This window comes from Chlorocebus sabaeus, chromosome 1 (assembly GCF_047675955.1).
Source record: "Chlorocebus sabaeus isolate Y175 chromosome 1, mChlSab1.0.hap1, whole genome shotgun sequence".
NCBI lineage: Eukaryota > Metazoa > Chordata > Mammalia > Primates > Cercopithecidae > Chlorocebus > Chlorocebus sabaeus.
In genome coordinates, this window is record NC_132904.1 from 47,511,811 (window position 1) to 47,531,603 (window position 19,793).

The window sequence follows — 19,793 nt, forward strand, 5'->3', positions numbered from 1 at the left end:
ATAAAAATGAATTACTAGAGAAATGAAATAAAAAGACATAAAAATACAAGCCCTCAATTTTTATTCTTAGATTCAACAGACATAAAATTATTTTTGAATTGCTATAAAAGTTTCCAATATCATGAGTAATGTTGGTTGGCCTCCTCACCATTAGGTAACAGCCAGGCGTAGACCAGCACCAGTCACAGACCACACTGTGAGAAAAACCAGTCTAGACAAATGCAGATTGAGAGCCATTCTATAAAACAAATGACCTGTACTCAAAAAATGGCAATGTCATGAAAGACAAAATAAAACTGAGGAGCCATTCCAGATCAAAGGAAATTAAAGAGACCTGACAACAAAATCCAACACACAAATCCTGGATCATGAAAAAATTATTATAAAGGACAGTATTGAGACAATTGGTAAAATTTGAATATGGACTATACGTTAGATTAATAGTATTGTAACAATGTTAAGTTTCCCAAATTGGATAATTATATGATGGTTATGAGAAAAAAAATCTTTGTTCATAAGAGATGCTCACTCACATATTTAGGGTAAGGGATCACAATGTTTGCAGCTTAATTCTGAAATGCTTCAGTCAAACAAAGAATTGGACAGAAAGAGTGAAAGCAAGGTATACTAGAATTTGTGAAAGGAAAATATTCTGGGCCCCCAAAATCACTAAGGAAAACTCAAGCTGAAAAACTGCTTAGGGCAAACCTGCTTCCCGTTGTATTCAGTCACTCCTCTGCTCACTGAGATAGATGCATATCTGACTTGCCTCCTTTGGAAAGGTAGAAACTCTAAATCAGAAACTCAAAAGAATGTAACCCTTTGTGTATCACCCGTGACCTGGAAGCTCCCACCACACTTACAGCCTTCCTGCCTTTGCTTCAAGTTGTCCTGCCTTTCCAGGCCAAACCAATGCACTTCTTACATATATTGATTGATGTCTCACATCCCCCTAAATGTATAAAACCAAGCTGTGCCCCGACCACCTTGGGCACATGTCGTCAGGACTTTCTGAGGCTGTGTCATGGCCATGTCCTCAACTTTGGCAAAATAAACTTTCTAAATTAACTGAGACCTGTCTCAAATTTTCAGGGTTCACAAATTCATTATACTATTGTTGCAATGATTTTTTTCAAAATAACAAACACATACAAAAATAAATGCAATGTGTGATCCCAGATTGGATCTTAGCACAGAAAAGATTTATAGTAGAGTAACTGGCAAAATTTGCAGATTAGTTTATAAATTGTATCAATGTTAATTTCCTGATTGTAATACCTTTACTGTAGTTATATAACATGTTAATATTTGAGGAAGCTAGATGAAGGGCATATGGGAATTCTTTATACTATTTTTGCAAATTTTTTGTAAGGCTAAAATTACTTAAAGTTGGGCAGCTAAAACTCCTAACACCCAGTCCAGGACTTTCCACTATACCAACATCATGGACTCTGTCAATGTGCTATCTTATTAAATGGTTCTTGAATTTAAATGGAAATATTTATTTATCATACAACACTGGAGGGTAGGGAGTGTGGTTATAAATGCTCTCAATGACATCTAAATGCTTATTAGACTCTTCATAACATCAGCCAGGTTTCCTCTCCATTATGGATTCTCTAATGTTGAAAAAAAGTGAGGTGCTTTTCTACATGATTTGCCACTGGTTCCCAAACTTGTCTGCATATTAGAATCACCTGGAGATGGGACCCAGGTACCAATATTTTTTATATCTCTTAGGTGATTTCAATATGCATACAAGCCTGGAAACCACTGTGATTTCCACTTCAATGCTATCACTGGAAGACTTGAAGCAGGAGGTGGATAACCACTTACTAGCTATGCTGGAGAACGGGTTCCTTCATTGGAAGATAATATCTAAGCCCTTACTCAGGCTCTATGACTGTCTAATGTTGGTGTTTTACAAATAATCCATTCTATTAACATTGTCAAATCTTTTTCCCCAGAAAATTACAACAAATATTACATATTTTTCTAATTTTACTTTTAATATAATTACAAATAAACCTATACAAACAACGACTAGAACAATATTTTCCAAAAAATATTGCACTGGAAGAATTTTTACAATATATATTTATAAAATGAATTCAAATGTAACAAAAATGATATAAAGTCCTGTTTTTCTGATTCTCTATCGAAGTCCAATTATTTATTTATAGTTTTAAAAATAGGCCAAATATCTAAATAAGAAAAAATAAATCTAAGTAATCTTCAAGCTAGCAAAACTTTTTCCAAAATTTAAAAATAACAACGTTTTTAGCCCCATATTTATAAAAAGTTACCTTTTTTTTTTTTTTTTTTTTGAGACGGAGTCTCGCTCTGCCACCCAGGCTATAGTGCAGTGGTGCGGTATCGGCTCACCGCAACCTCCGCCTCCCGGCCTCCAGCGATTCTCCTGCCTCAGCCTCCTGAGTAGCTGGGATTACAGATGCCTGCCACCATGCCCGGCTAATTTTTGTATTTTTAGTAGAGATGGGGTTTCACCATCTTGGCCAGGCTGGTCTTGAACTCCTGACCTCGTGATCCATCCATCTTGGCCTCCCAAAGTGCTGGGATTACAGGCGTGAGCCATCACGCCCAGCAGAAAAGCTTACATTTTTAATTCAACATTTAAATTGAAAAAATTTTAATATTCTCCCAATAATTAGTAATAACAAATAAAATTCTTTAAAATTCTGACTTTAAAATAGGATATGTAAACCATCATTCTTAAATGGTTTTAAGACATAATTAATACTGGTAAAATGTGGATTATGCAGCACTGGTTTTCTTCATTAAAAAAAAAAGCAATAATGGATAGGGTTTTGGTTTTTTTTTTTTCATATTTTAGTTCCAGAGGACAATTTTTTTTCCAGAAGATACTGAATGGTCTTCCATCCAGAACTATTTTAGTCACAAGCTTACACACATTTTCCATCCAAAAAGATCTTTCTATTAAAAGCTATACAAATTGGTACACAGACAGCATTTACTACACAGATACTATTTCTAAAGCTGCAAGTTTCTAATTTTCATGTGTGCTAATAGATACCAGACTAACAGCTTCAGGAAAGATTAACCCCCTTTCACTGTCACTGAAAGGGGGCTCCGTCTTCTACCTTCAGCCTCCAGAGCTCTTCCATTCTTAGGTCCTGGAACTGGATACAGGGGCTTGGACAGAATTATCAGGAAGTCACCAGAGCCATAGCAGAAGAACGAAACAGTCACTCTAGGCATTAACTGACTTCAAATTGCTGTCCTTACAAAAATACTTAGCCTCTGTTTTATCATTTATATAAATCTTTTAGAAGATAACTCTGTTTTAATATAGTCACCTAGTCTTAATTAGTAATACAAAAGGCTCCCTTAGAGAAAAGATGAATAGCTTGGGATTGTGAGGGAAGGGACAAATTTGTTTGCAAGGCCTGATAATAGAGTCCCATAAAGCCAGTGGCTATGAAACTTTGAGACTGAAAATGGTGCTAGGACCTCTTACATGCCTCAAAAGCTTTCTCCAGTGATTAAGAAGGTGCATTAGAAATACAATAGTGGGAAGATCAATACAAAAGTGGGAAAATGGGGGAGTGCCTATAGAGAGGAAAGAACTTGATTAAAACTCAGGTCATCCACGCAAAAGTAGTGAAGAATTAATAAACTAGGCTACTTTTCTCCTAACCAGGAATTGCTGAATTCATGCCCTAGTCTTTCCGTATCAAAGATGTTTCTTCCTGTATTAACTGTAAGATGAATAATGCCTGCTGAGATCTATGAAGTACTATACTATGAAGATCTATGAAACCTACTATAGATAGGTTTCTGCTTATCTTTAAAACCATTATTATTTAAGGAGGATACGAAAAAGTCAAAGAACTGAACAGGGACATTCATCAGAGCATCTGACTGCTATGTATTTGCCCCAGATGCTAGTTCACTCTATCAGAGAGGAGTAAAGAGCCAGGGACCCACCCCATGAGTCAGAAATTCTCCTGCGATACAAGCACTCTTTGCAGTTGAAACCAAACCAGGAATGAGGGCCTGCCTAACTAGCTCTAGAAAAACGGACTTTTCTGCAAAGCTACTTTTTTCCCCCCAAAAAATCAACCTTGAATCTCAATGAAACATACTATGAACATCAAAGAGAATAAATACACACACATATCAAAAGAAACAAAAAATGATACAGGATTAGGACTGAGATTTAGTTAGAAAAAAATTAAGATGCAAATTCTAAGATCATATTACTAAATGTCATAGAACAAGAATCACTACACAAAGTTGATAGGGATTTTAAATGGTCATGTTTGATAGAAATGCTTCAATAAATACCTCCATAAAATTGTTTAAAACATTAAAGGACATTGTAAATACGTTTTAAAAGGGAAATCATCTATACATCACTACTTCAATAAGGAAATATTTAGAAAGTTGTCACACCATGAACAGAATGGGTAAAATTCAAAAGTAAAACAACTCCAAATCACCTTAACAATGGAGGTCAGCATGGAAGCAAAATAGGCCAAGCAACATGAAACAAATACAACATGGCACAGACTGCACATGTGCCTCATACCCCATGCACAGAAAATCTAAAGCAAGGGCAGGGATTTAATTAAATGACACATACTGTGATATCACTAAAAATGCACACTGAAAATGAACTAAAATTGAACAGAAATAACATGTTAAATGCAATGATTCATGGGAGATAGCAAAGAGAACTAGATACAATTTTATTTTTTTCTCTCTCACTGTTAAATCACTTGGACTAGTCATAACTTTGAAATCATGTAGAAAATAAATCATTACTCATTTAAAAATTACATTAGCCAGGCGCGGTGGCTCACATCTGTAATCCCAGCACTTTGGGAGGCCGAAGCAGGTGGATCACCTGAGGTCAGGAGTTCGAGACCAGCCTGACCAACATGGCAAAACGCTGTCTCTACTGAAAAAACAAAAATTAGCTGGGCATGGTGGCACATGCCTGGAGTCCCAGTTACTCTGGAGACTGAGGCAGGATAATCACTTGAACCCAGGAGGCGGAGACTGCAGTGAGGCAAGATCGTGCCACTGCACTCCAGCCTGGGCAACAGAGTGAGGCTCCATCTCAAAAATAAAATAAAATAAAAATAAAAATAAAAATAGGCTAGGCATGGTGGCTTACACCTGTGATCTCAACACTTTGGGAGACCGAGGTGGGTGGATCACCTGAGGTCAGGAGTTCAAGACCAGCCTGGCCACCATGGTGATATTAGCCAGGTGTGGTGGCATGCACCTGTAGTCCCAGCTGCTTGGGAGACCGAGACAGAATTGCTTGAACCTGGGAGGTGGAGGTTGCAGTGAGCCGAGATCACACCACTGCACTGCAGCCTGAGCAACAGAGCAAGACTCTGTCTCAAAAAAATAAATAAATAAAATAAAATGAAAATAAAAATTATATGGAGTAGCCAAAATTATAAGAATTGTAAAATAAATATTGTAACACTTTAATTCTGAAGTATATATTCATAAATCTGGAAAGGCTTGGGAAATATATTACTAATTATAAAATAATAAAAAGAGGTAAGCAAATTTTCCCAGCAAAACTTAAACTATTAACTGCAATTGATTATAAACAATTAGTAAAACAAAACTTGTTGACACAGGCATGCAGAGCTTTGATGGTAACCAGAGGGTGGAGCACAGAAAGAGAAGTACACTGTCAAGGGCCAGCTGACAATCAAACTGCTACATGGCATACAGGATCATCAAGAGCATGGCTGACATCAATTAAAATATAAACTAAAAGCTTTTCTGTGAAAATTATATATATCTATAAACATGAAATATAATTGTTTTTCTACATAATTCTATGAGCAATATTTGAAAAAATCTAAATTTCTAAAACTAAATCAAAAGTTTGATTGCTTTTGATTTGCTTTTGTCACATTAAACAGGTTGGCAGTACTAGAAACAATACATGCACATTTTTCAATTTAGTGTCTTCACCACTTGCTGATGCTGCTTTCTCTGGCTCAGTTCTTAAGACTTTTAAAGAAATGGTTACTAATTCATAGCTAACAACTTATTTTTTAAATAAATTAAAAAGTGGGTAGAAAAAGATTAGAATTCTACTAATGATATTATGTCTTTTTAAAAATCAAGGAAAAGGCCGGGCACAGTGGCTCATGCCTGTAATCCCAGCACTTTGGGAGGCTGAAATGGGCAGATCACCTGGGGTCAAGAGTTTGAGACCAGATTAGCCAACATGGTGAAACCCCATCTCTACTAAAAATACAAAAAATTAGCCGGGTGTGGTGGCAGGCACCTGTAATCTCAGTGACTTGGGAGGCTGAGGCAGGAGAATTGCTTGAAACTTGGGAGGTGGAGGTTGCAGTGAGCCATTGCACTCTAGCCTGGGCAACAAGAGTGAAACTCTGTGTCAAAAAATAAATAAATAAATAAATAAAAATAAAGGAAAGGTCTGATTTCCTTCAAATCCCATACCTCAAAAGCAGACATTTTGTCACTTATAAGGAATGAAAAAGTAAATATTGTATTTTACTTAACACACCTTAGTATCCCAATTCCAAAAGAAACAAATGAATTTTAAAAGTATTAAGTTGAGGCACCATTGGTTAAGGGTGAAGGTGGACTTCTCTAGCAGGTTCTTCAGGGGATAAAAATCCTGCATGACAACGATGAAGCTCATCATCTAACTCTGGCTCTTTTTCAGTTTCTTCTTGATTGTACTTCACGGCTATAAAACAAAGATGAAAACTTACGCACTAACCAGAACCCGGATTGTCAAAACTTTATTCTAAGTTAACAGATTTTTTTAACCCCTCTCTTAAAAATCACATTAACAGCCAGGAATAATGACTCATGTTTCTAATCCCAGCAACTTAGGGGACTGAGGCAGGAGGACTGCTTGAGGCCAGGAATTTGAAGTCAGCCTGGGCAACATAGCAACCCCATCTCTACAACAAATTTAAAAATTAGCCGGGCATGGAAGCACACACCTAGAGTCCCAGCTATTCAGGAAGCTGAGACAGGAGGATTGCTTGAGCCCAGAAGTTCGAGACTATAGTGAGTTATGATGGCACCACTGCACTCCAGCCTGGATGACAAAGAGAGACCCCATCTCTAAAAGAAAAAAAAATCATGTTATCAAAAACATTTTATAATTTTCTTTATATTTTTCCTGAGAAAGATTTGCATTTAATCTTATTGTAATACTATTCTGTTCAACGTACATAAAATAATGCTGTTGTAAACAAATCTTGGCATAAAAAACATGTATCTATGTCTCAGAGTATTTTTTTTACCACTACTTCTAAATTGTAGTTGTCTTTAGTAAGAGTTAAATATTCTAGAGACTAATCCTTCAAAATCTAATTTTAATTATATATACAGTTTGAGATTCTCAAATTCAAAATTCTGAAACCCAAAATGCTCCAAAATCCAAAACTTTTTGAGTGCCAGCATGATGCTCAAAGGAAATGCTCATTTCAGATGTCTAATTTTTAGATTTGGGATGCTCAACCAATAAAAGTATAATGCAGGCTGGGCGTGGTGGCTCACGCCTGTAATCCCAGCACTTTGGGAGGCCAAGGCAGGCACATCGCTCGAGGTTAGGAGTTTGAGACCAGCCTGGCCAACATAGTGAAACCCTGACTCTACTAAAAATACAAAAATTAGCTGGGTGTAGTGACTCACGCCTGTAATTCCAGCCACAAAAAAAATCCGAAATCCAAAACACTTCAGGTTCCAAGCACTGTGGATAAGGAATGCTCAGCCTCTACTTAAGTATATATTATAAAATGCACATGCTTCATGAAAATTCATATGTGAAACAAAACTTCAAATTACTAATAAATTTCACTAACTCAGCTAAACCAAAGACATTTAATAACTAAAGAAATATGAAGAATGGTATAAACACAAGACCAATACTTTCTAACAGAACTGAAAAGAATACTGTTTGCAACTTAGAAATAATAGGCCGGGCACGGTGGCTTATGCCTGTAATCCCAGCATTTTGGGAGGCCGAGGTGGGTGGATCACGAGGTCAGGAGTTCAAGGCCAGCCTGACCAATATGGTGAAACCCCGTCTCTACTAAAAATACAAAAAGTAGCCGGGCGCGGTGGCAGGTGCCTGTAATCCCAGCTACTCGGGAGGCTGAGGCCGGAGAATCGCTTGAACCCAGGCGGCACAGGTGGCAGTGAGCCGAGATCACGCCACTGCACTCTAGCCTAGGTGACAGAGTGAGACTCTGTCTCAAAAAATAATAATAATAATATTCATTCATAAATGCCCAGTACTCAAAAAAATTATAATTCCTTAATCCATAATTTTAGGCTTAGTAATTCTTTTCTGAATAATATAAATTATATTAGTTTGCTGGAAACTGTGAAATATTTCTACATTAATATCCATCATTTACTCGAGCCAAAAAAGCATTTCAAGAAATTACTCTATTTCTTCCTATTAATTCCTGATTTAACCACAGTTTACCAACTGTAGTTAAACGTTTACCCAAAAGAATGTCTTATCAGTTTCATGTCACAGATAGTAGTCATCAACAAAAGGATATTCCAAACCATTTTTCTATATTGCTTACAATTTAAGCAATATAGATATTCTATTGCTTATAATTTAAGCAATAGAGATTCTATTCCATTTCTTTAAAAAACATAGCAAGCACTATTACTACATGAGTGGTTTTTGTAGGTTTTGTAAAGCTGTATATAACTTTCCTAAACTGCTATTTAATTTTGGGATCCATTATTTAAGTATGTTTGGAGGAATATGCAATGATTATCTAAAAATCTATAAAATAAGGACTAAGAGTTTAAAAATTATTATGTGAAACAATGTAAACTTGTGAGGTGCTAGGGCAGCCTTTTTTTTTTTTTTTTTTTTTTTTCTGAGATAGAGTCTTGCTCTGTGGCCCAGGCTGGAGTGTAGTGGCGTGATCTCAGATCACTGCAACCTCCACCTCGCAGGCTCAAACAATTCTCCTGCCTCAGCCTCTTGAGTAGCTGGGACTATAGGTGTGCGCCACCACATCCAGCTAATTTTTCTATTTTTAGTAGAGATGGGGTTTCACCATGTTGGCCAGGCTGGTCTTGAACTCCTAACCTCAGGTGATCCACCCACCTTGGCTTCCCAAAGTGCTGGGATTACAGGCGTGAGCCACCACGCCCAGCCTAGGGTACTTTTAACATGCATTCCTATCACACAGAGGTAGGAAAGTTGAACATTATATTTCCCAACCTCCCTTGCAGCTAGGGCTTCAGATATGATTGGTCCAGTCCATCAGATTCACTCACTTGAGACTTTTACTTAGAACCAAGTAACATGGGGACAGAGGCAGGAAGACATGTATCTATTTTTGCTGGCATAAAGAATGGCAGAGGTGGTGTAGCTCTGGAACTGGCAACTGTTCACAGCTTCCTAGTCCAGCAGGCAGCTTCCTAATCCAGCAGGCAGCTTCTTGATTGTTCTAAAAGCGGCAACTCCTTCAGCAGCCTACTCTTGTGACATAATTCCTAGAAGCTCAGCCTAGGTCTGTTTCCTCAGCCCTCCCATCGATTCTGTGACCTATCTATACTCATTCACCAATTCCTTCTGTTTAATACCTAAAGAAGATTTCATTGCCTACAGCCAAGAATCTTGACCTATACAGAATTTGGCAGCTAGAAGTAAGGCGCAGCAAGTCAAAGGCCCTAAATCTGGGGTTGGCTTAGTTGAGGAGGTAGGGCTTTGGGCAGTGAGACTTTTGCCAACAGAGGTCAAGATGAGGTTGAGACTTCCTGCCACAGAGACGAAGGTGGTAGAACTTCAGAGTGCTAGCATGTGTTGGCTGCTTCTTGCCTCTTTTCAGCAAAGCCCTAAAGAGATATGTGACTTGGACTAAGGTTAACACGTCTGCAGTGATGCAAGGGAAAATAGCTTTGCTGAGAGAATTGCTCTTTGTCTACCATATAAATTGACCAAGACCCAAATCTGGAGCCCTGAAGAATTGAAAAAGTCAAGTACTACTGTACTCCAAAGTGAAACATTTAGAAGTAAAGGCTCTGAGGGAGCTACTAAAACTTTCTCAACCTTTTTCAAGAACGTTCCCTTAGAATTTTCTGCCAAATAATAGGAGCCATCCTAGGGGAAGAGACCAGATTAAGACTATTGCCATTCCATGCAAGCCTACAGTTTCAAAGGATCTCAAGGAGGTACCATTCCTGTGAGAACAAAGATGATGGAGAGCACACAGAGGCCAGCAAGTAAATGATGAGGTTCTTTGTTAAAAACAATGTATTTTACCTTGGTTAAAACTGTCCATGGAAATGACTGAAGACAACAGACCAGAAACTTACTAAATTTTTAGGAATCCACTTGGCCAAGAAACAGAACAAAACAACAACAAAAACCCAAACCTGGCCTGCAACAGATCTATACTGTTACAGATCTATACTCTAATTCCTAAGCCTGCCCCTAGACTCACAATTATAGGAAATAAACTGCTAAGGCTGCCCAGCCTCCAAGAAGGATATACTTTCCAATGCCCATGCAGACTGTGTCTGAAAATTAATGTACAATAAAAACCACCCAGAAAGTAAAACCAAGGCCCCCTGAGGACATTAGATAAAGGAATTCCTCTCAGAAAGGTGAATCAGGGGTTGCCTGATAGGCAAACCAAGGAATATATTCATGAACTATAGCAGAGAGATTTAATTATTTTTGCCAAGCAGTACTTTCCAATTGCTATGGATCAGTGGCCACTGTATTTCTAATTCTCCCCTTTTCTAAAAGATCAATTTTAGGGGTCCTGGGCATGGTGGCTCACACCAAGTGATCCCAGTGCTTTGGGAGGCTAAGGGGAGAAGATTGCTTGAGACCAGGAGTTTAAGACCAGCCTGAGCAACGTAGCAATACTTCATCTCTACAAAAAAAATGTTTAGCCAGGTGTTCGTGGCGTGTGCCTGTAGTCCTAGCTACTAGGGAGACTGAGGTGGAAGGATCACTTGAGCCCAGGAGTTCAAGGCTGCAGTAAGCTATGATCACACCACTGTACTCTAGACCAGACAACACAGTAAGACCCTGTCTCTAAAAAGCTTCAAAGTGAGTTTTCCTGCACCTTTGCATTATGCATCTGGCACTCTTGGGGCAGAAAACTTGTCTTTCAGTTTGTAGGTGGCCAGAACACAAGGCGCCACACCCTAACATGACGGAGGGGACTGTGTCCAGATAGCATGGTCTTCCATCTAATATGCAATAATGGGCTGGATTTCTGGTGGTTTCTCTTCAGGGAGAGAGGGGTGAGTGTTTTCTATCTCGGAAGAAGATGGTACATAGAAATTTAGGTAGCCTTTCAATTTGGCTGAGGTTCAAATTGAAAGTTGCCTACCAAACATTCCCTCTTCCCTTCTTCCTTAGTAAAATAACCCAACTTTTAGCTGGTCACATTGCCACATGGACTTCTCAGCCTCCCTAGCAGCTAGGTGTGGCCATCAGTGTGACCCAGTTCTGGTCGAGACATAAGTTCAGGTGCTACTGGTTCTGGAAAATGGCCTCAGGGAAGCTGACTCAAGCAGAGAAAGTCCAGTTTCTTGCTTTCCCCACTGCCTCCAGGAACAAACTTGAACAGTGAGAGTGAGGTAACCTGAGGATAAAAATCATGCACTGAGGATAGCAGAGCAGAAAGATAGGAACCTGGACACCACCTACTTCTAGACTTCTTTTATGTAAGAAAAAAACTCCTATTTAGTTTAAACCACTGTTATCTTTGGGTTTTCTGTTATATGTAACTTCTAGAACCTAATCTTAAATGATAAAGTATAGAGCAAAATAAAAAAGAATGAAAAATGACCTGAAATGGTAGCAAAAATGATTCAGGTGAAGAATTACTAGCAGTTGAGGTTGCCAAAAGTAGAAAAAAGTTACCAGGAAACACAGGGAAATACTATGGCCTTTTCAGAATTGTTAATATCAAAGAAATATTTATTGAAAGAAAGAATGATAAGCACCCATAAAAGAATATCTACGTTTATGAGTGAGAGCAATCTAATTTAAAAGCAAGAGGCAGAGTTTTCTCACTTAAATAGCTCCTAATAGTTTCACTAAATTATGGCATAAAGCCACTTAATTAAATCACTAAAGGAGAACAACAACAACAACAAAAAAAAATAGAAGAGACGTGTGAATGTGAGAGCAGAGAGCAGACAGTGAGTTTGTTTTCTTCCTGGTTCTGATAGACTTCAATCCTTTAATATCTGTGTCCCCAAAAAAGTGTTTTCATTTAAAAAGTATCTTCCTTTATTTCAAATATGCTTTTAAAATATTTATTGAGCAGAGAAAAAGGAAGGGAGCTAAAAAGATGAAATAGATGTTGAGTTAACAGCTTTCTTCCGAGCTCTGGTGGACTTCAGACTTTAAATGTCTGTTGGAAAAAAAAAAAAGTTCTTATTTTAAAAGTATCTTCCTTTATTCTGAATGTTCTTTCATATACAAATATACTTGTTTTAAAAAATATGCTTAGCTAATCATAGATTACAATTTTTAAAAACATGTTCTCTGGTAAGATTAATATAATTAGAAAGAATTACAAATAATGTTGAAATAAATCATTTTACCATAAATATGGTTATCAAATTATACAAATGATACAGCACTTAAAATTTGCTGCTGCATAAAACTTTTGGAGGCATTTTCATTTTTCTGTAATCTAAATTGCTCTAATACTAGAAAAAACACACAGAAAATAACATACTATCTTAATGACTTGAAATTATATTTGTAATAAATGTGGACTTCAATTGATACAATAATTTATTTTCCTAAATAAATAATCAAACAAAATTACATACGTGGCTCAAACTTCAATTCTCCAGCTGGCCCTGATGGAGGAATTCCTTGTTGTAATTTTTTTTGTTCCATCTGCTGTATGACCTGGTGAATGGAAAACGAAAGTTAAAAGTATAACTTGATTTTCTATCATATGTGTGACCTTTGACAAAGCACAACAAAGTAACTGCAAATTGTTTTCTAAAACAAAGATATTCAAACGATAAGATTTAGATTTGACCAGGTGCAGTGGCTCACGCCTATAGTCCCAACAATTTCAGAGGCCGAGGTGGGAGGATCACTTGAGGCCAGGAGTTCGAGACCAGCCTCAGCAACATAGTGAGACCTGGTCTCTACAAAATATATTAACATTAGCCAGGAACACTGGCATACACCTGTAGTCCTAGCTACTGGGGAGGCTGACGTGGGAGGATCACTTAAGCCCAGGAGTTTGAGGCTGCAGTGAACTATGATCACAGCACTGTACTCCAGCCTGGGAGACAGGCTGTCTCAAAATAAAATAAAGTAATATAAAATAAAATTTAGATTAATATTCCACAAAACAGTTTTAAAGTATTAAAATTTAAAATACTATAGCAATAGCAGTGTACTATAGTACATTGAAATGTTACAAAAACACAGGCTTTTAACAAAGAACCTAAAATCTTTTTTAATGCCATAATCTTTTGACAAAATGCCACCTGATGATATTCCAGCTTCTGAGCCTCCAGTTGATCATGCTGACGTTGTAACTCTTCTTTTTGTTTCTGAAGCTCATCTGCCTTCTTCTTAAGTTCATTTTCTTGTAAAGCAATAATATTTTCATATTCTTTTAGTTCTTCCTCTGTGAAGAACTGTTGCTGATCTAATGTCTAAAAGAAAAAAAATGAAGAAAGAATAATCTCAAAACTACAACAATAAAGTCTGATTGAGCTTTAAAATTCTATGGTTAGCAAAGTATAAAAGAGTATCTACAGGATTATGCCTTTGGGGTAAGAAGGAAGGGGAAATAAGTAATATATATTTATGTACTCATTTGAACAAAAGAAAAAACAGGAAGAGAAACTCAGAGATTCTCTTCTGGGATTGATGACTAAAGGCAAAGAGTGAGAACTGGGTAAAAGAGACAAAGAGAACGTGGGAAGAGAAATAAAATTTATCATTCCCCCCCAATCCTCACTGAAACACCAAATTTTAACAGCTGTCTGCACACAGAAAAGCACAAGAAACAAACATCAGGTGAGCACTCACAGTACCTGGTTTCAACTTCATATCACCTACAAAGACATTGAGAAGGGCCAAAGAGACAGTCTTGAATCACCTATGCCACCTCTCCCCCACCCCCTTGCAGCAGACCTGCAGCACAGAGAGTCTGTAACCTCTGGGGAAGGAGCATAGCGACTAGGGGACTTTACACTGAACTCAGTGCTGCCCTGTCACAGCAGAGAATAAAGGTGTGCTGGGCTCCACCAGTGACCATGCATAGGAGCATTTGAACCAGCCCTAGCCAGAGGAGAATCGCCCATGCCAGCAATGGGTACTGAATTTCCTGGCAAGCCTCACCATGTGGGCTGAAGTGCTCTGGGGCCCTAGGTAAACTTGAAAGGCAGTCTAGGAAAGAAGGACTATAATTCCTAGGCAACTCCTAGTGCTAGGCTGGGCTGAGAGACAGTGAACTAGGGTAGCAGGTGACCAGGGGAGATACCAGCTGGTGAGGCTAAGGGGATGCTTGTGCTACCGCTCCCCCAACCTCAGGCAGTACAGCTTGCGGCTATGAAAGTGATTCCTTTCTTGAGGAAAGGAGAGGAAAAAGTAAAGAGGGCTTTGTTTTACATCTTGGATACCAGCTAAGCCACGGTAGGATAGGGCACCAGGCAGAATTGTGAGGTCCTGATTCCAGGGCCCTAACTCCCAGGTGACATTTCTAGACATACCCTGGCCCAAAAGGAAAACTGCTGCCTTAAGGGAGCAGTCCTGGCAGCCTTCATCACTTGCTGAGTAAAGAGCCCTTGGGCCCTGAATAACCAGCGGCAAGACCCAGGGAGTATGCTCTGGGTCTTGGACTCTGAGACGTGCTGGCTTTGGGGTGACCCAGCACATTCCCAGCTGTAGTGGCTATGGTGAGAGACCCCTGTTTGAGGAAAGCAGAGGGAAAGTAAAGGCGATTTTTGTCTTGCACCCTAGGTACCAGTTTGGCCACAACAGGGTAGAGCAACAAGCAGGATTTTGGGGTCCCCAAGTCCAGGCCTTGGCTCTTGGACAGCATTTCTGGACTCGCCTTGGGCCAGAGGGAAGCCCACTTCCCTGAAGGGTAAAGGCCTGGCAGCATTTACTGCAAGGTGACAGAAAAGCCCTTGGGCTTTCAGTAAATATCAGCAGTGGCTGGCAGAACCCCGTGTGGACCAGAGGTGGTGGTGGTAATGGCCACAGGGAGAGCGTCCTCTGCCTATGGAAAGAGGAGTGAAGAGCAGGAAGGCTTTTGTACTGTGGTTTGAGTGCCAGCTTAGCCACAGTAAAATAGAATATCAGGTAAATTGCCAGGGTTTTTTACTCCATTTCCTGGCTTCCAGACAGCATCTCTGGACACACTCAGGATCTGGGGGAACTTGCCACCATGAAGGAAAGGGCCTTGGGCAAGGCCCAGTGCCATGTTGGCTTCAGGCCTGACCCAGCACAGTTCCATGGTGATGCCCATAAGGGTACTTGCATCACCACACCTCCAGTTCCAGGTGGCTCAGCACACAGAGAGAGACCATTTGTTTGGAAGAAAGGAAGGGAAAAGAACAAGAGTCTCTGCCTGGTAATCTAGAGAATTCTTCCGGATCTTATCCAAGACCACCAAGGTGGTACTTTTAAGAGTCTGCAAAAATCACAGAATTACTGGACTTTGGGCCCAAGTCCCGTGGAATACCTGGAAAGCTTTCTGAAGAAGGACATGCACAAACAAGCCCAGAATATGAAGATTATAATAACTTTCTAACTCTTCAATGCTCCGACACCAACAAACATCTACACACATCACCACCACCCAGGAAAACATGACCTAACCAAATGAATTAAATAAGGTATCACGTTCCAATCCTGGAGAACCAGAGATATATGACCTTTCAGATACAGAATTCAAAATAGCTGTGTTGAGGAAACTCAAAGAAATTCAAGATAACACAGAGAAGGAATTCAGAATTCTATCAGATAAATTTAACAAAGAGATCAAAATAATTAGAAAAAATCAAGCAGAAATTCTAGAGCTAAAAAATGGAATGGACATGCTGACGAATGCATCAGAGTCTCTTAATAGCAGAACTGATCAAGCAGAAGAAAGAATTACTGAGCTTGAAGACAGGCTATTTGAAAATGCAGAGGACGCAAAGGAAAGAGAATGAAAAACAATGAAAGCATGCTTACAAGATCTAGAAAATAGCCTCAAAAGGGCAAATATAGGAGTTTTATTGGCCTTAAAGAGGAGGCAGAGAAAGAGATAAGGGTAGACAGTTTATTCAAAGGAATACTATCAGAAATATTTCAACATTCAAGTACAAAAAGGTTATAGAACACCAAGCAGATTTAACTCACGTCAGACTACCTCAAGGCATTTAATAATCAAACTACCAAAGGTCAAGTACAAAGAAAGGATCCTGGCTAGGCGTAGTGGCTCGCACCTGTAATCTCAGCACTTTGGGAGGCAGAGGTGGGCAGATCACTTGAGACCAGGATTTCAAGACCAGTCTGGCCAACATGGAAAAACCTCATCTCACCTAAAAATATAAAAATTAGCCAGAGGTGGTGGCACACAGCTGTAATTCCAGCTGCTCGGGAGCCTAAACCACAAGAATCACTTGAACCTGAGAGGCAGAAGTTGCAGTGAGCCAAGATCACACCACTGCATTCCAACCGGGGTAAAAGAGCAAGACTCTGTCTCAGGTGGCAGATTTTTCAGTGGAAACCTTACAGGCCAAGAGAGACTAGTATGAAATATTTGCAGCACTGACAGGAAAAAAATTTTTTTTACCCTAGAATAGTATATTCACTGAAAAAATCCTTTAAGCATGAAGGAGAAATAAAGACCTTCTCAGATAAACAAAAACTGAGGGATTGCATCAACACCAGACCTGTCCTATAAGAAATGTGAAAGGTAGTTCTTCAATCTGAAAGAAAAGGATGTTAATGAGAACAAAGAAATCATCTGAAGGTACAAAACTCACTGGTAACAGTAAGCACACAGAAAAACACAGAATAATATCACACTGTAATTGCTGTATATAAACTTCTCTTGACTTAGGTAGAAAGGCCAAACAAGGAACCAATCAAAAATAACTAAAAATAAATAAAATAATAACTACAACTTTTCAAGACAGGCAATAAAATAAGATATAAAAAGTACGGTCGGGAGCGGTGGCTCAGGCCTGTAATCCCAGCACTTTGGGAGGCCGAGGCAGGCAGATCACTTGAGGTTGGGAGTTCGAGACCAGCCTGACCAACATGGAGAAACCCCATCTCTATTAAAAATACAAAAAATTAGCCGGGCATGGTGGCACATGCCTGTAATCCCAGCTACTCGGGAGGCTGAGGCAGGAGAATTGCTTGAACCCAGGAGGCAGGGGTTGTGGTGGGCTGAGATTGCGCCATTACACTCCAGTCTGGGTAACAAGAGCAAAACTCCGTCTCAACAACAACAACAAAAAACACAAAGTAACAATAAGGCCAGGCGCCGTGGCTCATGCCTGTAATCCCAGCACTTTGGGAGGCTCAGGTGGGCAGATCACCTGAGGTTGGGAGTTTGAGACCAGCCTGACCAACATGGAGAAATCCTGTCTCTACTATAAATACAAAATTAGCTGGGCATGGTGGTGCATGCCTGTAATCCCAGCTAGTTGGGAGGCTGAGGCATGAGAATCGCTTGAACCCAGGAGGCAGAGGTTGTGATGAGCTGAGGTCTTGCCATTGCACTCCAGCCTGGGCAACAAGAGTGAAACTCTGTCTCAAAAAAAAAAAAGTAACAACGAAAAGTTAAAAAGCAGGGGGATGAAGTGAAAGTGTAAAGTATTTATTTTCTTTTTGCATGGTTGTTTATGCAATCAGTGTTGTCATCAATTTAAAATAATGGGTTATAAAATATTATTTGCAGGCCTCATGGTAATCTCAAATCTAAAAACATACAATTGATACACATACAAAAAAAGCAAGAAATTAGAGCATGCCACCAGAGAAAATCAGCTTCACGGAAAGGAAGACAGGAAGGAAGAAAAAGAAGACAGCAAAACAACCAGAAAAATAACGAAATGGCAGGAGTAAGTCCCTACTTATCAGTAATAATAACTTCAAAAGTAAATAAACTAAATTTTTCAATCAAGACATAGAGTGTCTGAATAGATGAAAAAACAAGACCCAATGATCTGTTGCCTAAAAGAAACACACTTCACCTATAAAGATATACAGACTGAAAATAAAGAGATGGAAACAGATATTCCCTGCCAATGGAAACCAAAAAACAGCAGGAGTAGCAGGAGCAGTACTTACATCAGACAAAACAGAGGTCAAGACAAAAACTAAGAAGAGACAAAGAAAATGATAAATGGGTCCATTAAGCAAGAAGATATAGTGATTATAAACAGATATGCACCCAACACTAGAACATCTAGATATATTAAGCAAATATTATTAGACCTAAAGACAAAGACAGACCTCAATGCAACAGCAGCTGAAGATTTCAACACCCCACTTTCAGCATTAGACAGAACTCCCAGACAGAAAATCAACAAAGTAACATTGGACACAGTCTACACTATAGATCAAATGGATCTAATAGATATTTAACAAACATTTCATCCAACAGCTATAGAGTACACATTTTTCTCCTTAGCACATGGATCGTTCTCAAAGATAGACAATATGGGCCAGGCATGGTGGCTCACACCTGTAATCCCAGCACTTTGGAAGGCTGAAGTGGGTGGATCACTTGAAGTCAGGAGTTCAAGACCAGCCTGACCAATATGGTAAACTCCATCTCTACTAAAAAGATACAAAAATTAGCTGAGCATTGTGACACACATCTTTAATCCCAGCTACTCAGGAGGCTGAGACGAGAGAATCGCTTGAACCCAGGAGGCGGAGGTTGCAGTGAGCCAAGATCGCCCCACTGCACTCTGGCCTGGGCAACAGACTGAGGCTCTGTCTCAAAAATAAATAAATAAATAGACAAATAGACAATATGCTAGGTCACAAAACAAGTCTTAAAACATTCTGCTGAGCATGGTGGCTCATGCCAGTAATCCCAGCACTTTGGGAAGCCAAGGTGGGCGGATCACTTGAGGTTGGGAGTTCAAGACTAGCCTGGCCAACATGGTGAAACCCCATCCCTACTAAAAATACAAAAATTAGCTGGGTGTGGTGGCATGCGCCTGTAATTCCAGCTGCTTGGGAGGCTGAGGCACAAGAATTGCTTGAACCTGGAAGGTGAAGGTTGCAGTCAGCTGACATAGTGCCACTGCACTCCAGCCTGGGCAACAGAACAAGACTTTGTCTCAAAAAAAAAAAAAAAAAAAAAAAATTCATAAGATAGAAATAATATTAAGCATCTTCTCTGACCACAATGAAATAAAACTACAAATTGATAATAAGAGGAATTTTGGAAACTATACAAACACATGGAAATGAAACAGTATGCTCCCGAATAACCAGTAGGTCAATGAAAAAATTAAGAAGGAAATTGAAACATTTCTTGAAACAAATGATAATGGAAACAACATACCAAATGCAGTACTAAGAGGGAAATTTATAGTTATAACTGTCTGTATCAAAAAAAGAAGAAAAATCTCAATAACCTAATAGTGCATCTTAACTAGAAAAACAAGAGCAAACTAAATCCAAAATTAGCAGAAGAAACGAAAAAATAAAGATCAGAGCAGAAATAAATGAATATGAAATGAAGAAAACAATATAAAAGATCAATGAAACAAAAAGTTGGTTTTCT

The 19,793-nt window shown here is 39.0% G+C and overlaps 1 protein-coding gene across 11 annotated transcripts in view; it reads right to left on the reverse strand.

The window, feature by feature from the left end:
• Positions 1-12,307: 12,307 nt before the first annotated feature.
• NUCB2 (nucleobindin 2) overlaps positions 12,308-19,793 on the reverse strand; it is a 55,929-nt gene continuing 48,443 nt past the window's right edge. For 10 of the 11 annotated variants that reach the window (XM_008005529.3, XM_037999639.2, XM_037999641.2 and 7 more), the window contains 3 exons: positions 13,525-13,695; positions 12,847-12,928; positions 12,308-12,419 (listed from right to left, as the gene is read on the reverse strand). In XM_008005529.3, coding sequence (XP_008003720.2) covers positions 12,412-12,419; positions 12,847-12,928; positions 13,525-13,695 — 261 coding nt within the window. In that variant the 3' untranslated portion in view covers positions 12,308-12,411. Of the gene's footprint in view, positions 12,420-12,838; positions 12,929-13,524; positions 13,696-19,793 lie in introns of those variants that run through there. The other variant, XM_073018005.1, reaches the window with a different exon arrangement.